The 21,571-nt window shown below is 42.3% G+C and overlaps 1 protein-coding gene across 1 annotated transcript; it reads left to right on the forward strand.

Moving 5' to 3' along the window:
- The first annotated feature begins 9,607 nt into the window (after window positions 1-9,607).
- LOC115828886 (frizzled-9-like) lies at window positions 9,608-20,924 on the forward strand. Its single transcript, XM_030792984.1, has 3 exons — window positions 9,608-11,208; window positions 15,904-15,943; window positions 20,682-20,924. Exons 1-3 carry the CDS (start codon window positions 9,608-9,610, stop codon window positions 20,922-20,924), a joined length of 1,884 nt encoding a protein of 627 aa, XP_030648844.1.
- Window positions 20,925-21,571: the final 647 nt, after the last annotated feature.

The following is a 21,571-nucleotide window of genomic DNA, read 5'->3' on the forward strand; positions in this document are numbered from 1 at the left end:
GTATAAGAACTTAGGAGCGCTTTTCTTTCCTTCGCATTTGGGCCTTGGTCTCCGTCTGCCAGGCTGGTGTCCTATTCATAGTCTCTTTACTGAGACCTAGATTCCACTTCCAGAAAAGTCCGAGCGATATGTCTGCCCCCTCACTTTCACTTCTTATTGAACATTTTCCTTCACTTCCAGAATAACAGCATACCTTACATAGAGAGGGAAAGGTGGGAAGAAGAGGGTAAAAAAAAAAAGAAAAAAAGAAAAGTAAAGAGAAAGGTGGACGTGTTTTTTCCCTCCTCGAGACACACCAGGCTTTTCACTGAACTCACCCACTCTCGTCTTATCTCGGAGAGCGAGTTCCTGTTTCGAAAAGCGGAGAATGAAGCCTCTCATTTTTTGGCGGGGGTGGGGGTGGGGGCGGAGGTGGGGTGTGGATGGGGAGGTGAGGGGGTGTAAAGGAGCAAGGGAACTCGCAGGGGGTGTAATAAAAAACAGCGCTGTTTTGTTAAACCCTTCGTGCATATAAAACCACCCCCCCCCCTCGCCCCACAACCGCCAACACCAACCCCCCCCCCCCCCCCCCCCCCCTTTCTCTAAGCCACTGTCTAATTACTTACAGATCTGACAGCTCAGCTTTTCCTAATGTTTTTCTTAATAGATTTCCTCCAAAAAAAAGACTTTTTTTTTTTAATTCCCATGTTAAACAATTACATTTTTAGACAGAGGGTAAGGGGTTTTTTTTTGTGTGGGACCAGAACCTCACAAACCACAGAGCGGGACACCTCAGTGGGGACAGTGTTTCTTTGTCAGTTGTAAATATGACTGCCGGCACCCTGCTGGACAGTTTGTTCTGGCACCGGGCACACTAGGTAGTAGGATGCCCCATGGCGGACCACAGACACCCTGGCGCCCCTTGGTTATTGTGAATGAAAGAGTGTATAGACGTAGAAAAGATGAAAGTTTACTACTCTATGCCTAGAAGAAACAATGTCCCAGATTTTTAAAGTACAACTCAAATTCTCAAATCTTTGCATTTTACCTTTTGGGCTTTTTGATATGGTATTACACACACACACACACACACACACACAGACTTAGATGTTTCTATATTTTGTGGTGTTTTCAAGCTATTTCGAGCCTTACATTTATGTCTGTGTTGTCCATTTTTAATATCTTCTTCTTCAGAATCAATATTTGAAGTATATACCTTTTTTTTTTTTTTTTTTAAACTCATGACTTTATGAATGAGTTGGGATCATACTGTGATATTGCGTATAACATACCTGGGACAGAACAATAAAGATTTTCCAGAGTTTTCCAATGAGTCTCTACACCTCGACTATAGTACTCATATCAGGTAGTTGACCAACAAACGTTTCTGTGCCAAAAGCAGAACTACCATGCATAGCTTTAAAAGGCCAGGGGAGACCATTATCCTTCACTGCCAAGTGGACAAGTCTCTAATGCGAACTACTCATTTACTCAAAGTTTGAAAAAAAAAAAAAAAAAACAACTTTAAATGTGCCCTCAGGTTTGTTCCCTTTATTTTGTTTTCCTTTCCTTTAAAAACGCCCCTTTTTTTGGCCCCCAGCGCGTCGGACAAACCTAACGAAAACAGGTCTTAGTATATTTGCATGTCTTCTTACAAGCATCTCCTACTGGCCTCGTATGAATGCACGCTTTTGTATCGACATGGAAATGTAACAAAACGTTGCCATTTTAAAGGCACAGCGATCATTAAAAAAACTTCATGAATTCACTGATTTAAATCCAAGCTTTTAATTAATTCTATACGTTATTTGAGAGTTGCACCCCCCCCCCCTCCCCCTTAGGCATCCCATTTCCAAGTGAGGCCTCAACAGCCGCTAAAAGAGTCACCCAACGAACGCAGTTAAGAGAAAAAGTCAAGTTGTGTTGTGTTTCGTGAGTAGGTTAGACCTTTGTGCTTGTCTCAATGTGAGCTTGTTGAGAAGCAGGAGCGAATGCCATCCCCTCTCCTATCAGATAGTGAGCAGGTATCTGTGTCATCTCCGACTTGTTCAGGCAGAGCGCACAGATGTTTGCACTTCTCCGTGTGTATACAACTGTGTCATTGTTTCCTCGAAAATGATTGGCCGTCGTTTGGATTTTTGGACGTCAAAGTTGGGTAGCTCAGGATATCTTGTGTAGACCTACTGCCATGTCTGATAATGAGAGATTTCCTCCTCTCTTTGCTACCACTAGTTACAGTAAGCACCCAGAACATTTGTTGATTTAATTACATCGATGTTGTTTTTGGTGTTATTGCTGCTGTTATTAGTTGCCATAGTAGTAATTGTAGTTGTAGGTTTTTGAGTAGTGGATAGCGACAATGGTGCTAAGTTATGCATCCATTCCCTTTTGTCTGTTTAAGAACTTTTACTTTTTTAAAGTATTTTTTTTCCATGTTTGCATCAGGCTCTGTTGCGTTACCTTTAGCCTGAGTCTCACGAATTAGCTTATTGTTCATCAGACAATCGGAAGATGTTACCATTCCTAGAAGTTGTATTTATTTATTTATTTATTTTTCTTATATTCAGACACGGCTGGTGGAGTTAGCAGTCAGTGCTTGCTTAATTTCACATCATAAATCTCTGAAAAGCCAAGCAGCAATTTTCGAGAACAAGGACTGACATTGTGTGGCCCCTCCACTCCTCGCCAAAAATGACCATATATGTTTTTCTTTTCCGTTTTTTTTTTCTTTTTTTCTTCGCTCGCATGGAAAGAGAAGAATCAATGCTTTATGTGTGTGAAGGCCTTGTGTTTATGCTAGACTACCAGTGAGGGGAACGAGGGAAAAACCAGATTAGAAGGAGAGAGAGAGAGAGGGAAGGTGAGATGGACGGATGGCTTGTACTGGCACGGAGAAATGGGGAGAGAAAGAGAACGAGGAGGAAAGAGAAAGAATCGACTCTTTGAGTGACAAGGAGTTGGGAACATGGAACTGCTTGCCTCCAACTTTGGGAAAAATATGCAGAGAGGTGGGAATAAGGCAGGGTGTAGAAAAAGAACGCGTGAGTTCAGTACCAGCCCGGTGTGAATCTACTGAAGACTGTATTGCTTGTCACAGAGGGATAGAAGGTTCTGTAAAAAATATATATATATTGTCCAGTACTCTAACTTGTATAGACCTGTACTCTTTGATTCCGTTTGGTCGTTTTGCGAAATGTCAGTTAAAATGAGTTTTACATACAAACCCGAAAAAAAGCGCGTAGCGATCGAAGAACCTCGGTACCATGACTGGGGTCTTTGTTTGCGCTGGTTTGGTATCTATGGCGCCAGACCCTTTGCTCAGTGTTGTTTTCATTGAGCCCCTGGATCTGTGGAAAATGCGAAAGCCTCGGGTTCAGTTTTTATCTTCTCTGCTTTAGCCCCGAAGACTCCACGCGCAGGATACCCCGCGCCGACCCCCCCCACCCCCCCCGCATCATAAATATCACATTCTGACAGCCGACTCAGCATCAGCGGTGACACATATCTGGCACTTTGTTACTGTCGGGCTCTCTGTTCATCACTACGCCCTTGTGAACTCATGCCAAAGAGGTGCCACCTGATTCCTCTGGCTATCCACACCATATTAATAGGACTCGTTAGGTGCCCCTGACTTGTCGGTAACCCAAGTCGTGGAAAGAGAGCAGCAAAGGCTGTCCAATTTATTTTAATCTGTTAGGAAAAGATCGTCGGGCTGTGCGTCTGCTGCCCAGACAATTATAGTTTTGTTCTTTACATAAGTAGTGACATGTATGCCTCTCGCAGTAACACAGATGGCTCTGTTATAGAATCGGTTTCTTCCGTTTGCTTTCTTAGAGTGGCACTCGGGTTTGATCGTGTTATGTTTTTGGGCGTAAAGACTTTTTGTGATCTTTTTCAAGTCCCCAAGTTTTTAAAAAAATCAATCGAGAACGATTGCATTTTCTTTTCGATCCTCTGATGAGTTGCTATAATCCCTGATCCTCAGATAAGAGTGCGTTTTCTCCAGCAAACTCAAGCTAAGTCAAAGGCTTTGATTAGCCTGGAAACGTGCAGGTTTTCATAAATATGGAAGAGCTGCTGAAATTACATAGCTTGTCTGACTGAATGTGACATATTTCGAAAAGATCTTATCCACGTACATAGGGCTCTTTGTCTCCGGCACAAGAATGGGCAAATCGACACAGAAAACGTTCCAGTGTTAAGTAACTGGTGAGTGAGGATTATATAAACATTTTTTTTTTTCTTTTGAGTTTTAATATAAATCAAAACTCACCGGAGTTAATGCAGTTATGAAAGCACTGGAACACAAGCACCCTCTCTCAAGTAATTGTAACAGAGTAGGTGTGTCAAAAATGATGACAGCGTCCGTTGAACTAGTAAAAACTGCCTAAGGAACTCGAAGCAATGAAAGTTGACATTTACTGACTGGAAAAGACAGATGCTTAAGAAAAGTGTCGTTAAAGAATTAAGGAACTTCAATCTACATCTTGATAAAAGCTAATCAGCCATTTATGGATGGACTGTCATTTTCTAATCAAGGCCAATATTTATCAACACACACTTTATATAATGAGCACAAAACCTGGACTATTGAACAGTGAAAGAAAGTAATATCATCTGACGGCCTTCTCTAACTCTTTTTCCTACATCTGGGCCAGTTTTTTCGGAGAAGGGAAAGGAATCCGTTGAGCGTATCCATCCCAGCTCTCAGACATGTTTGTGGATTCGTTAGTAAAGGTGCAGCACCATTTGGTGCCGAAGCAGGTACACCATGGAAGTCAGCTGTTATGATTATTACTCTACAGCGTGGAATTACCACCAAGGAATAGTAAACCATTTTAAATGACCAACCACACCCAGTATGGCTAATAATATTGCAAGATATTCCCAAATTACAAGACGATTAGGCCATCATAGACGCTGAAAGGCACATTTAAGTGTAATCTCTTGAAGTACAGAATTAAGTCAAATAATTGCCATAGTCTCCACAATCACCAAATCTAAACATAACTGAGACCTTCACTGGAAGATCAGAGACATTTTATGCCAGGTAGATTCCTTCCTTCTTCATCTTTTAAAGAATTAGAGCTTTTTCTTCTTTAGGACTGGCCAAAAATCCCACTACAGACACTTTGAAGCTACTATACCAGGGTTCCAAGGCAGACTAACTCCATTCTAAAGGTAAAGGACAGTCCAACTCCTGATTAGTTATTAAATTTTCAAATATTTTTGGTGTTTTTGTTATTTTGGCTACTCCCTGTAATTTGGAAATGAATTCCAGGTAAATGTAAACCCTGGCAAATAGCTTTTGCAAATTTGCATGGCACAGGAGTCATGGCTGTTTGGCTGAGGCGATCAAGGACAGAGTTTAAGTATCTTTGAAATGCAAGCGGTTAATAATATACCACGTCTTTGTAGTTTTAATGTAAATAGTTTCACAACTCATTTGAAGTTCAAGGACGGAATAGTTAAACCACTCACAGGAGGAGTTTCAAAAAGCCGTCAAAGGTTTTGCACATATTTGTATACAAGTCATCGTTACTTTGATGATGAATTCGAAACTTCAGATGCATAAACAAATACTTAACAACAGCCGCACATTAAGATATAAGAAACGATTATCAGTTTAGGCCTCTTTTGCTCTTCCTAACTAAAAACTAACATCATGATCCATTATGCCTCAGCTGTTCTGAGAGCCACGGAGCCAATCGAAAGGCAGTGTGCCCATACCTGAAATCAACCAATCTGGCTTTCCCTCTTAGCACATGTTCATCTATGGGACGCTGGTTTAAAAGGCTGCCCAGAGGGGAGTTGTTCCTGTGTGTTGTCCAAGCATGGGAATACATGGAAATATGAGGTCTTTCAAGACTGCCTGGCATCTTCACTATGTGCTTAGTGTCAGACTGCATTCTCTCTCTCTCTCTCTCTCTCTCTCTCTCTCTCTCTCTCTCTCCCTCCTTCCCCCACCGTTCTCCCTCTGTAGCCCTTACAGCTGTGCAGTGCTACGGCTGTCCATCACTCTAATCCCGCAGGAAAATAAATGCAAGAAAAATTCATTCTGTGTGAGGAATTGAGGCAGTCCAAATGCCGATGTCCTAATGCGTGATGTGCTTTACGTCACATTGATTGAAGTAAAGTTAAGGAGGAAAGGTAAAAAAAAAAAAAAGACGGATAAAGGTTCCTAGTACTTTATGTGTGTTGTTTGGTCTTTTTTTTTTTTTCATTCGTCGTCAGTCCAGTTAGAGAAGGAGGCTTTAAATGGAGCAAATAATGCTCAACAGCATTTGCCATTACAGCTGAAAAAAAAAATTGCTTTCCTTGGCATGCCACGTTCATAGTTTGGATGATGAAAGGCTAGTTTCGCCGCGTGCCAAAGTCACTGTGTGAGAGCAGGAGGCGCGGGGAGGCGCTGGGGGCTTCTCCTGCACTCCGGGCTAATGGTTAAAAAGGGAATATTCATAATCATTGTGTCATGCAGTCACAGACAAGCCCTGACCACTGAGGGGCCATTGTTCTGCTGCACCAGGTTAATGGAGCCTGCAAGCACACAAACATTTTGTACTTGGAAGAGTTAGGTCTCCTGTTTTTTGATTTTTTTTTGATAATTATTTGAATAATGAACAATTTGTATCTAGATTTTTGAGGTAACATGGACTTAAGTGAAAAAGAAAATCTTGATTTTATGGGTAATATGAGAAATAGAAAAAACACACAATAGTTAGTTTAAACATGGTGGTGCTCTAATGATATCATTGGGAGCTGATTTCCAAATGGAATTTGAAAAAAAAGGAAGTTTGCCCAAGAGGCGAACAGGACATTTATCGTACCTTTTTCTGAAAAATTGTTTTCTGTATTAAAATATATTTTAAAGTATATTTAACTAACATATTATGTGATCTTAAGTAGTTTTTTTGCTTTGTACCTTTTTGTCTGATATCGTGGCCAGTGGATTGTGTTACATTTTATCATTACAAATATTAGATTTCAATACTGGTTCCACCTACACATCACCTTTCATCTCTTTAATTACCATTACCTGTGACATGCTGACTGAGGATGCATATAGTAATCAACTTCTGTATCTTCTTTCTGTCAGCTCTGGTATGGTTTTCAGATTATTCTAGATCAAATTCCGGACGTTTTTTTGTTTAACTTGTTATGACAAACCCGCCATCCAAACATGTCTCATTTCTCTGAAAGCCGTCAAAGTGCAAGCCTTTCCATGGCCATCGCGTTTTGACCGTTCACTTTAACGAGGCCTTTGGGAGTTTTATGCGTAACTAAGATAATGACTGTGCCTCCGTTTATGGAAAAGCTCCTCCCAGTTCTAATACCTACATTTGTAATTTTGACTGATTACACTTCTAGTTGTGGTTTCTCTTTCTTTCTTTTTTTTCTCCCTCCATTCAGTGTGCGAAAAGAATAGTTCCTTTCATGGCAAACTGAGAGAGACTTGAGGTAGAATACATGGAAAACACTCCTTAAAACAGCTCTCAGCCAAAACAAAAACAGAGGCCAAAAAGAATCTCATTTCATTTACACCAGCAGGAAATTGACCCGTCAGTGTTTAACCAAAAAAAGAAAAAAAAAGAGAAAGAAAGAAAGAAAGAGTGAAAGAAAGAAAGAAAAAAAAAAGGCAGGAAACCGATCCTGCATTTTGTGGGAACTTTGACGAGTGGGATAGTTTTCCTAGTGCCCGGCAGCAGGAGGAGATAGGGACCAATGAATGCCACTTAAGCAGCATGAGGACGCTTCTCCTCTTCTCCTGCTTTGCATGATAATTGGGGGGGGGGGGTGTAAGGTGGGAGACGAGGAGCAGGTGTCTCTCTCGTCACCTCCGACCCCGGGGTTTGGCCGTCTGGCCGGGCTGTAAGAGCGGGAGAAAAAAAACCCTGTCTGGCCCTCTCGCAGACATGAATCTGAACCTGAAAACCCAGTGTGAAAGTCTCACATAGAAATTACACCCTTACCGCCTCCCAGTAAAGACAAGGAAAATGTGTAAGGACTCCAGTGCGGTATGTATGGAAAGTCTGAAAATGTTCTGAATGCTGAATTTTTCTTTCTCTGGAAATTGTAGGGCGTAGAATGTGTTCAAATCTTTATTTACCTTAAATTTGCAGTGATTGCTAAATATCTGTTGTTGTTTTTTTTTCTTTCTAACATATCTCTAAATATTTTTTTTATAGGTGAGTTTAATCAAATGAATTTAAAAGTAATTGCAAACCTAGTTTAATTCATACATTTTGGTATTAATACGGGGTAGGTATTCTATAGAGAGTAATGATATAAGTTGTGAGATTCTGCTCATTATCTGACCACTAGATGGGAACAGTTGGCCTCTAAGCCCTGGGGTGCTCTGCTCTGAGCAACTCAGCCAACTGCTAATTTGCTTCAGAGGGTGCAAATATAAGGATATCAGCAAATTGATCTGTTACGATTAAATAGCAAAGGCCATTTTTATTTCTTGGTCTTAAACAGTGTAGTGGTCAATAGCACTTTTTGCAGTTGCAATTAAGAAGGATTACTCATGCACAGTTTTCCAGGAGACCTCGTTAGAGGGAGATTTAACAAGATCTTATGAACCTAAAATTGACTGTATTTACCCTTCCTATTTGAAGCCTGAACCCTGAACAACTCCCAGTAGGCCTACATGATTCGTCCATGAATAAATTCTTTGCGTTCGATACAGACTCAGCTGAACGCACGGGTGGTATTTACAATACAATGTCATTTTATAATTAAAAGTACCGGTTTAATTTTTTCACCTTAATGTAAAAATGCGGACATTCTCTACACCACCGGTAAGATCTTGGTAGACTATTTCTGGCACACGAGGGGCACATATTGGCAAAAGCATGAAAGCACACCTGCAAATGGCAACTCAGAGTGTAAACTGCTGTGTATGTATGAGTAGCACTGAATCTGAGGCGGGGCTAGACGACTCGTCACATAGCGCCCGCCCCGAGAGAGAATATCAGAATGAGAAAGCTTGTGTTCTCCTGCGCGAGACTGGGAGAGGGCAGCGTATCGCTGAGCATTCGAAGAGTGTCAAACATTTCTACAGCACGTAATGCACGGTGTTAGCGCGGAGAAAAAAGTACACTTCAACATGTCACCACAAATCGCAGAAAACATGGATCTTAGTGGAAGTTTAGGCCTACTCTGAAGCACTTTCAACAGCATGGTGGCAGATTTTTAACGCGAGTTTTACCGGTGCTCAAGTTGTCATCCTGCATAACGTGTTCTGCACGCCGTTAACGTGGTAGCTTCCAGATGTTGTTTTGGTCGAGCTGACACCTACCTAATTTGCTTCGTGGGAATTAATTTTGAAGTGTGTAACAGCACCGTTCTGGATTTTATCAACGTGATGCCAGCGGACTTTTCTCAAGACATAAAGATGAACATCGCAACAGGAGTAAACTTTAGCCCTACTTCTCGGACAACGAACAATCACCCTCCCTTTCCTCAAAACTATCGTTGAAAACGGTGTGTTTTTGTACTCAGCCAGACAAAAGAATAACATCCACTTCTGGTAAATATCAAATTTTCAGACATACGAAACCATTTTATGTTAGATTAAAATTTGTAACTGCGGTATTCTGAAGTTTTTAAATAAATTGCGACGACCATGAAGGCTTTTCACACCAGCGTTGTGATTTTTCTCTGGGCTAAACTTGTAATTGCTGTGCTTACTTTGGAGATTGGAGCATACGATATTGAACGGGGCAGACCAGCAAAATGTGAACCCATTACCATACCTATGTGTCAGGGAATAGGCTACAACATGACAAGGATGCCCAACTTCATGAAGTATGAGAGTCAGGATGAGGCAGGAATTAAACTGAATGAATTTGCTCCTTTGGTGGAGTACGGATGTCACGTGCACCTGCGTTTCTTCCTCTGTTCGCTTTACGTCCCTATGTGCACTGACCAAGTGTCCACCACGATCCCGGCATGCCGTCCGATGTGCGAGCAGGCCAGGCAGAAATGCTCGCCTATCATGGAAAAATTCAGCTTTGGCTGGCCTGACTCATTAGATTGCTCCAAGTTGCCAACCAAGAATGATCCCAATTCCCTTTGTATGGAAGCACCAGAGAATGACACTAAGCCAGAGACCAAGAAGGGAGAAGGTATGCTTCCAGTACCGCCCAGGCCGAGGCAGCCAAGCTCTGGGACTGGACACTCTTCGAGCGGTGCGGAGCCTTGCGAGAACCAAGAGAAGTTCCAGTACGTGGAGAAAAGCGAGTCGTGCGCGCCGCGATGCTCCTCTAATGTGGACGTCTACTGGTCCAGACAGGACAAAGACTTTGCTTTCATATGGATGGCGGTTTGGTCTACTCTTTGCTTTATATCCACCGCTTTCACTGTGCTCACCTTCTTACTGGATCCCCAGCGTTTCCAGTATCCGGAGCGACCCATCATCTTCCTCTCCATGTGCTACAACGTCTACTCCGTGGCCTTCATCATCAGGTCCGTCGCGGGCGCCGAAAACATCGCCTGTGACCGCGAAAACGGGGAACTTTACATTATCCAAGAGGGCTTGGAGAGCACGGGCTGCACCATTGTCTTTCTCATCCTGTACTACTTTGGCATGGCCAGCTCCATCTGGTGGGTAATCCTCACCCTGACGTGGTTTCTGGCAGCAGGTAGGAAATGGGGGCACGAGGCGATTGAAGCGCACAGTAGCTACTTTCACATGGCTGCGTGGGGTATTCCTGCAATGAAGACCATCATCATCCTCACCATGCGTAAAGTGGCCGGGGATGAACTGACCGGCTTGTGTTACGTGGGCAGTATGGACGTCAACGCTCTCACTGGATTTGTCCTCATTCCCCTGTCGTGCTATCTAATCATTGGTACTTCTTTCATCCTGACCGGATTCGTCGCTTTGTTTCACATACGTAAGATCATGAAAACGGGAGGCACCAACACGGAAAAACTGGAAAAACTCATGGTGAAGATCGGGGTTTTTTCCATCCTCTACACTGTTCCCGCCACGTGTGTTATCATTTGTTATTTCTATGAGAGACTTAATATGGATTACTGGAAGTTCAGGGCGTTGGAGAGCAAGTGTGCGTCTTTTCCCGGACGAAGGAACGAAGACTGCTCCCTGGACACCTCAGTGCCCACTATGGCAGTGTTTATGCTGAAAATATTCATGTCCCTAGTGGTGGGCATCACCAGTGGTGTGTGGGTGTGGAGCTCAAAGACTCTACAGACTTGGCAAAGCCTTTGTAACAGGAAGTTAGCTGGACGGACGAACCGAAAGCCGTGCTCTAATATCAGCTGCAGTGGACCTCACTGTCATTACAAGGCACCCACAGTTGCACTTCACATGACTAAAACAGACCCTTACTCAGATAGTCCAACCCATGTGTGAACTTGTTGGCCTTCTTCTGAGAGAGACACACACACAAACACACACAGATAGTCCTACACACGCACACAAAGGCTATGAAAAAAGGGATTTGTTTGTCTCAGTTAGATGCTCAGGTTGGACTATAGATAACGGAAGGTAGCGAGGCCTGTCTGTGCCAGCTTTCATAGGTTTTTGTTTTGTTTTTTTTTCCCTTCTGAGTTCGGACACCTTTGCTGAAGCAGGGGCAGCATGTGGGTAATAAAAGGAGTGTGTGTTGCACAACATACTGTAACGGTAATTATTCTCGGTTCAGTACCTTTATATGAGTTCAGATTAAATGTACTTGCCAACATGCATTTAATGTGTTCTTGTGTTCTTCCACTTTACTGGACAGTTAATTTATTATTCTGACTATTTAATTGTTGCAGGTGTCATTAGTTTTGTTGTATGTATTGTATATATGGACATGTACTAAAAAAAAGAGTGGCTTAAATGAGGAATTGAAATGTCTGTTAAATTCATATTTTTATGAAAAAGAACAATAAAACAGTGATATATTTTCCTTAATAAATGTACATTTTTCTTTAAAGCAGCGTGTTTGTAATGTTTGTCAGGACTTTATGTAGAAAGGGATAAGGAAAAGGATGGTTTGTTTATTTATTCATGCACTTATTTACTTTCACGGTGTAAACATGTGCGGGCAAAAGAAATCACACATGAGCGTGTCATACGTGATAGTGTAAAGGAATCAAAGTGGAAGTGAAAGGGAAAAAAATAGTGTGAATGGAGTGTATGTAACTGTTAATGCAGTGGTATGTCTCCCAATGAGATTTTACAGGTTCACAAAATGCTACTCAACAGTTCTCTAATGCATCTTAAACTGACCCCACACTCATCTAATAATGTATGTGAATTCACACGAATGAAGCTGCATCCAAGTGGGATTTGAACGTTATCAGTGCCTCCATCGCATGTTTTTTTGCTTTTCTATATGTAAAATGATCATATACCCATTGCAATTTCTATCAAAAAACTCTCATGTTAAAAGCATTTTAATGGATTATATGTATCTAATTCCAGACTGAGAAAGTAATAATGCTGAACATTTTTCCTCTGTCTAGCACTAACACACCTTCAGGCAGTCAACAGCTTTAGCTGATTCATTGTATCCGGCATTTTAACACTGAACTAGAACAAAAATGTTTTTGGTTCCTGTTACTTGGCATATTAAGTCTTGTTTTGTGAGTCTTTTTATATATTTTTTTTATTATTTTTTTTAAATTTCCACTCACAAAGCATTGTGCTGCTGAAGTGGCTCTACATGTTTCATTTGAATCTTGGTATGATTCAGGCTCTCCTTAATTTCAGTCATGTCTCTGGAATGACCTCTGCTGATTTTGTATGCATCAGTAACAGAGGTGTTCAAAGTTTCCACGGTGACATCAGCTGTTACTTTAAGAACTGGCCTTCTTTTAATTCTATCTGCCTTGGGACTGAACGCTACACGTCCCTAGTGGTTAGATTCATTTATTTATTTTGCTATGGTCTGGCTGGAAAACCAAAGAGACAACACTTTTTTTTGACCTTCAGATTGGCTTCAAGGACAGTTGTGACATCAGGGTTTGTTGAACTGTTTATGAATCTCTTCTGAACTGTTCCACTGAGACAACATCAACCTCCCGCCATGGCAGTCGTGAGAGAACGGGAAGATGGAATTCAACAGTGAGTCACAAAGTCAGCTTTAAGGAATTGTTTTCCTAATTCTGTAGGGTCTTGATGTCTTTCAAAAAAAAAAAAGTGTTGAAGTATTTAGAGACTAAACACAATGGCTGAAAACAGCTGAGAGGGTTAACCATGTAACGCAGTTTACCATGCAGCTACAAAATACTCTCTCGACAAGTTCTGTTATATGTACAAATGCCTAAATATTTATTTTATCTATTTATACTTTCGTCCTTGCTCTTTCTCTTCTGTTCTCTCCACGCCTGACTGTGTAGACATTGTCCATGGTTTGGCAACATACAGGCTTTGGATCCCAAACCACTGTTACATTTGGCCATAAAAAGCTGTGTTTGTCTTGGAGCTCATAGCTTAGAGTCTGTGGTGCATAAACCACATGTACCCCGTTACTATAAAGTTCAATTAATATACGGCTGCTTTCAAGTTCGCACACTAGGGGCATGCATAAACACTTTAGTTCTTAAAGCAAAGCCGTCTCTTCTGTAAGAGCTATTAAAGTGCGAGTCCTTTTAGCAGGCAGGATTGATGAGGTGTGAACATTAAGGCTTCTGTGCTGACTGTCAGTCTGGATAATTTCATGTCTTTTAACTGTGTTCTTTTCTGTGAAAAATGGAACAATGTGCCGTCTCATTAAAAGATATGGGACACTTGTGGTCCAGTTAACCTGAAAGATGGAATGTTGCGTAATGTTTTGATGTTATTGTGCGTAGATGACATGTTTGTAACACCTGCTTTGGGACACGGAGCGTACACCTATTGGAAGGTTCGATGGGGGGGTTTTGTCCAAATAAAACCCAACTATGAGTGAAGTCAATGAGATTGGTAAGACAGTGTACATTCTGAGTAGGTTGAGTTGATTTAGCACCTCCGGACAAGAGGTCATCGTGTCATGTGGTGTGCTAGAACCTAACCCCGTGTTCGTCTTCTCATGGAGATGTTCAGGGCTTGCTAACACGCCGCGGTTAATTCTCTCAGCAAAGTTCTTTCATCATTAAATTTCTGGCCAAGAAAAACCTTTAGCACTAAGTGAAACTGAATAGAATTATTTTTGTTTTTGTTATCTTTCTTAATCGTGTCTCAAATGAAACTCTTCACAAGAAAAAAACCACACACACACACACACACACACACACACACACACACACAGAGTATAGTTGTATTAGCTCTCTGCCAAGATTAGCTCTCGTTGACGAGAACGATTTTAGATGAAGTAGTTGTGCGACGCAGGAATGTTTTTGTGGACAAAGTGCCGGTTTATACAGTAACTGCTCTCATTATGCTGCCCATCAAACCTTTGGATATAAAGGCTCCATTGTACACCTTGATGTTTAAGGTTTTTTGGCCCTATTTTAGGAAAAAAGAGCGCTCAAAGAAACCCCTTTTTTTTGCCACTAGAGTCTGGGTGAATCTTAATGGGATTGTAAGTGAACTTGAGAACTGACAAGATAGAATAGCTTTGTAATTGTCCGGTAGCTTGAAGGGAAAACCATGTGTCTGATTAAAGGAGATCGTTAAGGCATCAGGGGCTTTCCATCCTCTCTAAAGAAGCCAGGGAGACAGAAAAAGGAAAGAAAAGAGTGCTCATTACCCCCCCCCCACCCGACGGGCAGTATCCCTTTCCCTCACATTTGATGTGGAAATTAGAGTGTAGTAAAGGGCCATTGAAAGGCTGCCGCCTCTAAAGAGGCCTATACAACGAAACTTCGACTCGAGCCTTGTATGTTATTCCCACAGCTATGCCCCACCTGCTGAGTCTCTGTCTCTTTCACCCAGACACATGCAAGCACGTACAGGATACGCCAGACTAAGTTGTTCGCTGTTATTTTATGTTCGTTTTGTTTCTGGTCCACTGAAACGTCATATCGTTTTTTCATCAGGGCGAGGAGCTTCGTTCCTGTATGCGGCCCGTAGGACGTTTAGACGTACGTAAACGTCGGACAAATTCGCTCATTTATCTGAGTTCGCCTTTGTCTTTAAAAATGACGAGAACACGTTATCACTTTCAGATTTGCCTCTTTACAAATGCTCAGTCATTTGATAATAAAAAAAAAAACCTGAACTGCTTTGTGTTTCTTGTTTCCTCATTGTTTGGGGTTTTTTTTTTTTTTTTTTTTGCAGCTGTCGTGCTGAATGAGCTAAAGTGAGTTTACAAGTTAATCATACAGTCAATGAGTAACCATCCATTCTGGTCTCATGACTCATCTTTGCAAAGGCTTGTCAAAATCACTGAGGGAGATTATGCAGCCCAAACACTTCAACAGGGAAGTACTCAGTGATGGCTTCCAGGAGACTTTATTTCTTTGTTTTATGTTCTACTCTTTAAATGAAATATTTCCTTGGCCTTGTTTGTTTTGGATATCTTTGAAGAGTGGTTTGTTCTATGATTTTTGGCAATCTTTATGACATGTGATGCTCTACCTGACAAAAGGCCTTTGCTCTGATTTGACATAGGATGGACAAAACAAAGAGAACTTTGTTCAGAGGACGAATATCAGTGAAAGACCTCGGTCATTCTCCAAATGGGCAGGTCTTTCCCTTGGCTGCGTTTTATTTTTAAAATATTTGTTGTATAGTTCGTTTAGGAACAGCTCAAAGCAATGGTGTGAGCTCTTCCAGATGGAACTTTTGGACATGGGAGTGGTATTTTCATTCTCAACACTGTCAGTTTAAGAAAGTAAAATAAATTTGAAAGAATGGCCAAATCCGTTGATACTCTTTATTTCCTGTATATTTCAGTGCCTGCAACAGTGATGAGTGGGTGATTTTTGAGAAAAAAGGTTTGAAAATCCTGACAGTTATGAACCATGTCTCTCCATTCTTTAGAAGGTCTGGTTAAGAATAGTGTGCTCTGAGGGTATGGACCAAGTGAGACTTTGGAAAGAAATGGCCTCATTAGGGGCCTTAGCAAAGCTTCAGTTTTATGTGAGGATCTGTTTACTGAAAAACACTGGCCTCATAAACAGGACGTCCCGCGGTGGTTGTGTCAGTTCTGTTCCCATTAGAGAGACGAGACACACCGGTCTAGTAAAGGAAAAGGAAAAAAAAAAAAGGAACAACAACAACTGAAAAAAAAAAAAACCCTCGAAAAACCCCAGCTGTGCCATGTGCAGCTTATTAGCCCCCCTCACGCTATAGGACTTGTTACCGTGGCACCCAGTTTGGCTTCCTCTGGAGCTATGTACCTTACTGGCGTCACCATCGCTGACAAAAAGTCATACATGAAGGTTTAACATGCAAGCAGTGTCTCGAATTGCTTTCTTCCCTCCTTTGGCCAGACAGCTTGTTGGCCCCCACGGTTTTTCAGGAAGAGGCTTATGAAGGTAATTTAGGTGTCCCAAACTGAGATGCCTGGTCATTTTAATGGAACATGGGAGGATTGTGAAAGCTTGCTTTCTTGGCGTCTTTGGGAGTTGCCTCTAATTGCTTTTTTTTTTCCATGGTAATTTTCGCAGGACAATAATGAACAGAAAAATAGCTGAACATCAGATGAGATTCATGATTAGCTATCAGCATCAGTGATACAGTTTGGCTCACAACCAGGGGCTTAAAAATGTATTATGCTCGTGGACATAATGATCTCCACAGAACTGAATGTTTTCAATATCGGCTGACTTTTTGTTGAACTTCGCACTCAAAGTGCATTAGCTTAACTTAGACCACAACCAGACTGCATGAAGTAACTTCAGTAAGCTCTTCTCCATTTTCTCCCAAAACCGGCTGGTCGTGTGTACTCTATGAGGAAAAAAAACGTGACGGAAAGTGAAAGATAATGCCCTGGTAATACTAATAGCTCTTCTTTGCTTTCGACTGCTTTAATGGCACTTGTAACAAGTCATGCGAATCTCGGAAAAAAAAAAAAAAAAAAATCGTATGTAACCGAGGTCACGGAGATGAGGAACAGAATGGATGTGGGAGAGCACGCTCTGTGTTGGTAAAGGTTCCAATTAGACATACCATCCTTTGTGTTTGGAGAACCTTGCTAATCCGGCAGGGAAGAAAAAGCGAGTCTTACTTTCCAGTGGGCCGATTGTTGAATATTTATCTTGCTCTGAAATCCATACGGCCGTGAGCCTCTTGTTTCAGGGCGGTATTTTGGCGCTCTTAACCCAAACTGTTATTCTTATCAGCTTTTAATGAAAAGTGAAATGGCTGTAGGAGTGCAGAGAGCGGAGGGGATCTGGGTCAACCCGCAGCAGAGGTCAGAATCAGGAGGCGACTGGCGGTGCCTTGGTCCGACAGAGCCACGACGGAGATGCTGATGTGGTGAAAAATACCATCCTGCCCCCCCACACCCCTCCCGCCCACTTTTATCTTTCCATCTGGAACACCTCCACATATTAAATGTGTCCATTGTTCAAACTGTTTCCACCGCCGCTGCCGCCCCCGCAGTTTGCTAGGGGGTGCAGGCTCGCCCCGTCATCGCCACTCGATGTGAGGATATAGTAACCTCCCTCTGACCTCTCCCTTGCAATGGCTGTGGCCAACGAATTCTAAACTGCAGAAAGGCAAAAATACACGAATACCCCAAAGACAACTCAACACAAGGTGCTGAGTCAAAAAAAAAAAGAAAAAAGACATTGATGGTCATCAACGTTCTGATGAGGACCTTATGGTTGAAATATTAGCATTTGTTTTATGGTTCAGTAAAATGGTTTTTGGTTTAACAGAAATTATTTTGAGGAGGGGAACGAAAGCATGAGTGAGGGAAAAAAAAATTTCAGGTTTCGAGACCAGTAGCCAAATTAGTCACTGCCACGCGAAGGGATCGTTACCTGCTCACGTCTGAATGTACAGCGAGAGCTGTGAAAATGTTCTCTTGTCTGATGCGAGAGCCAATAACATAAAAAAAAAAAAAAATCGCAGAGTTTGGGGTATCTGCCAAAGGCTGCGGTGTCCCTGCTCCCGCCGGCTGGCCACGAGGCAGGACCGAAAACAGGAGATTCTCTTACCTTCCCATCTGCAATGCATTAACAGGGCCTGATGTTCTGCCATTCACTCAAAGACTTCTTTATGGATCCATCAGCGGCCGTTAGACTGGTTCCTACTCAAATATTCAGCCTCAATCAGGCTCTACCCCCATACTTTTTCATTTACTGTAAATTGGAAGTCCTGTTTTTCTTTTAAGGAACGGCACGGCTGGTTCTGCAGTCACAGAGTTGCTACATTCCTTAGAACATAGTTCATAACCTTGTTGTTACAGGCTGGTACTTAGAACATCTTAAAACATCCAGATGTACAGCATATGTTGCGTATTAATCCGGTTTATGGGTGTTTATTTCTCATAGGTGGTATCATAAGATTCATATAAGGTCTCTACCTGCCCCAAATGGGAGGCTGTCATGCAATTTGTTCCACCAGTAGCTTTTGGTATGTATGTATGTATGTTTGTGTGTTTTTTGTGTGTATAAAGGTGGATTAAGTGAGCTCAGGTGAGACGTTGCGTGGTGGTTGAAGATTTGTCAGAGATGACAGCCCGGTCAGGTTAGAGGAATGTCGGGGGGGGGGGGGCGGAGTCACGGGTGGCGGGGAGAGAGGCAGTAATAGAGCCTCTGCAGGTGTTGACTCCAGTTTGGGCCCAGTCCGGGAGGATGTGGTTTCCTCAGGACCACCGCGCCCCGCCTCGGGAACACTGCTGAGTAACCGAGGGGAAAAAAAAAAAAAAAAAAAAAAAGAGCGGAGATGAACCGGTCCGTACAGGCTGGGGGAACAGTATTTGTTCTTGGTTATCCTAATGAAGTACATATGGCCTTAATCCCATGCTCTCTTGCCTCAGCACTTTATACTAAGCTGCTCTCAGAGCGTGTGTTACTCTATCAGATCTGTGTATATGACGGGTATTTGTTATCACTTTAGAGCCGATTTTGAGTTCTTGCTGATTCAGGCTCCCGCTGTGACCTCGATTTTATTGATCTAAAGCGAGAGTAAGTCTAAAATAACATACCAGAACAATGACAAGCCATAATATACAAAAGAAGAACAAAATAATTATGCTTGTTTCTCATTAATATCTTACTGGACATGCTGAAATGCTTACATTCAAAATCACTGTATTTTCAGGTTTCCAAGGAATAAAACGAAATACTTTTACTCGATTTTTGGAAGAAGTCGTTTGAGGGGGGAAAAAAAAAATCAAGAATTTTTATATTAATTTAAAAATTTTTCATTTTTGTTATCCTGAGGAAACATCAAGAGAAATTCAATATTCTGTGGCATTTGGCTCTGTAAAACTTGGAAAGTTATTGTAATACCCTTGTAAATTACCTTCCTTGCGAGAAGAGAGAGAGAGAGAGAAAAAACTGCTGTAGAAGATTGGACCCTCTGTTCACAAATATGTTCTTTCATACAATCTCTGTCTAAATCATCTTATTTACTTTGCCAACACCAAGACCTTTTTACTTAAAAATTTTCTCATTTTCTATGCTGAAAACAGACACATGTTAAAACGTAGTTTTATATTTCTCTAATTCTGCAAGGGCCATTCACGAGGATCTTTCTGGAAGCATGTAACGGCCACAGAGGGACTGGAAGGAGGTGGCGACCAAAATAAAAACACAGTAGCATTCCTAAAAAGGTTATGAGGCACGGTAAAAACAGGAACTGCATCATTTTACAAATATCTGCTGGAAATAACATTATAACTGACAACTAATCTCACAGGAGACCACTGGTCTGGTCACTGCATTTCTTCACTATGGGAAACTGCAGTAATACGGTTATTGCTCTGCAGTTCAAGCTGTATAAATTATTTCTCTTGGACTCCCGGAGCATAATTGAAGTTTTAAATTTTTATTCTTGCCCTGTTGTTGTTCAGTGGCTGTGAAATGACCATTAAGCGTTGAGGATACTAAATGAATTGAATAATGACACGCGAAGGAGCGTTTAGACGGGTTCGATATTCCAGGACCGAGACTGCACCGCACTTGCTCCTCTCTGGAAACCGGCATGCGCTGCTGCGAGGTCACCGTTTTCACGCCAGCTTTGGCAAATGGGAGCGTACGCCCGCGAGACAGAAATAGTGCCCTCTCTTTTCTTCGCCCGTGGTGATTGTTGTGTGATAGCAATACAGGTGATGATGTGAAATGGCGGCATGTCTGTGTCTATGTGTGTGTGTGTGTGTGCGTGCGTGCATGCGTGTGTAATTCGGTGAGTGTTGGCATGGGGCAATAGGGACTCTGAAACTAGAGCTCAAACACTTGGGGATCTTACGGTTGACCGTAGGAACTGGAACGGAAACAAGAATTCAGGTTTAAGTTTAGATGCCAGAAGTTGGACCAAAGGACATAATCATATATGTTAATAATATCATGGAAATGAACCAACTGGTGTTGAGACAAGCATTAGACAGATTGTCAAGTAAATGAAATGTGATTCAAATGTTGATTCTCATCAGACATCTACCCTAAAGAATTTTTTTGAATCTGACAAATGATAAAAGAAGGTCTCAAAAAAAATGGTTGGTTGTCTCCGTTGTAAGGTTCAGAATTCGGTGACGATGGAAGTTATGACCGACTTCATCAGCGTATTAACGCTGGCATCTGGGCGGCTTGCGGCTATCAGATGGTCATAACTCACTCATAACATGGAACATGTTCAATCCAACCAGCTATTCATCATGGCTGCAACAATAGCTGCCCCGGGAGTGGACAGCGGTATCGGGGACGGGACGGAGACAGCAGAGAGGGCGCCAAATGCCTGTAGTGTTTATGGAGAGGAGGCATGTGCCTGTAGTCCCACGGGACATGGCCCCCTAGCTGGTGGAGCTGGTCGACGTGGTAGCCCCACTCTCTGTATCCTTCATATGGTTACCCTCTCAGAGGAGATTATGGCCGTGCCCGGTGGGCAATAAAACGCTCTGGCGCCAGTCCGGGCCCTGGAGTTTCACGTTAATGCATCTGTCAGCGGGAACCAGAGGCTGGATTAAGAGTGCAGGGAGACACGTCTTGTTTGTTTGCCTGTCATGCCCCTTCTCAGCTGTTAAAAGCCTCTAATCCGAGAGAGAGAAAAAAAAAATCAACGAAAGCGTTCGCACCGATACTGCCGAGTCCTCGCCCGCGAGATATGGTTTCGCTTACTGGGAAACAAAAAAAAAAAAAAAAAAAGGCATCGAATCTTGATGACTGTGCTGGTTAGATTCTAGAGAAACAAAGCAAAAAAAACCATTCCAGAAACATCAGCAAATCTGTTCCTACAGGGTGTTTTCTGTTTAAAATATGTACTTTTTTTTGCTGGACTGACGGTGAGAGCGGTTCCGCTCTAGATCCTGCGGATTGCCCCTCGGTGAGGAGGCCGCGCAGAAAGAGAGCTTGGATGGTCAGGAGGTCCCATCTGTCAATGTGAAACCAGCGATTTGTATCCTGTATTTAATGAGACAGCCCGCAGACTCCTACCACTGTCTCTTATCTAAAGGACACGGGGGGGCCATTATGAAAAACCGGGGGTAGCGAAGGATGACAACCTCCTGTGGAGAAAAGCGGCCAATCAGGACTCGTCTCT

The sequence above is a fragment of the Chanos chanos genome, chromosome 15, assembly GCF_902362185.1.
Source record: "Chanos chanos chromosome 15, fChaCha1.1, whole genome shotgun sequence".
NCBI classification, from domain to species: domain Eukaryota; kingdom Metazoa; phylum Chordata; class Actinopteri; order Gonorynchiformes; family Chanidae; genus Chanos; species Chanos chanos.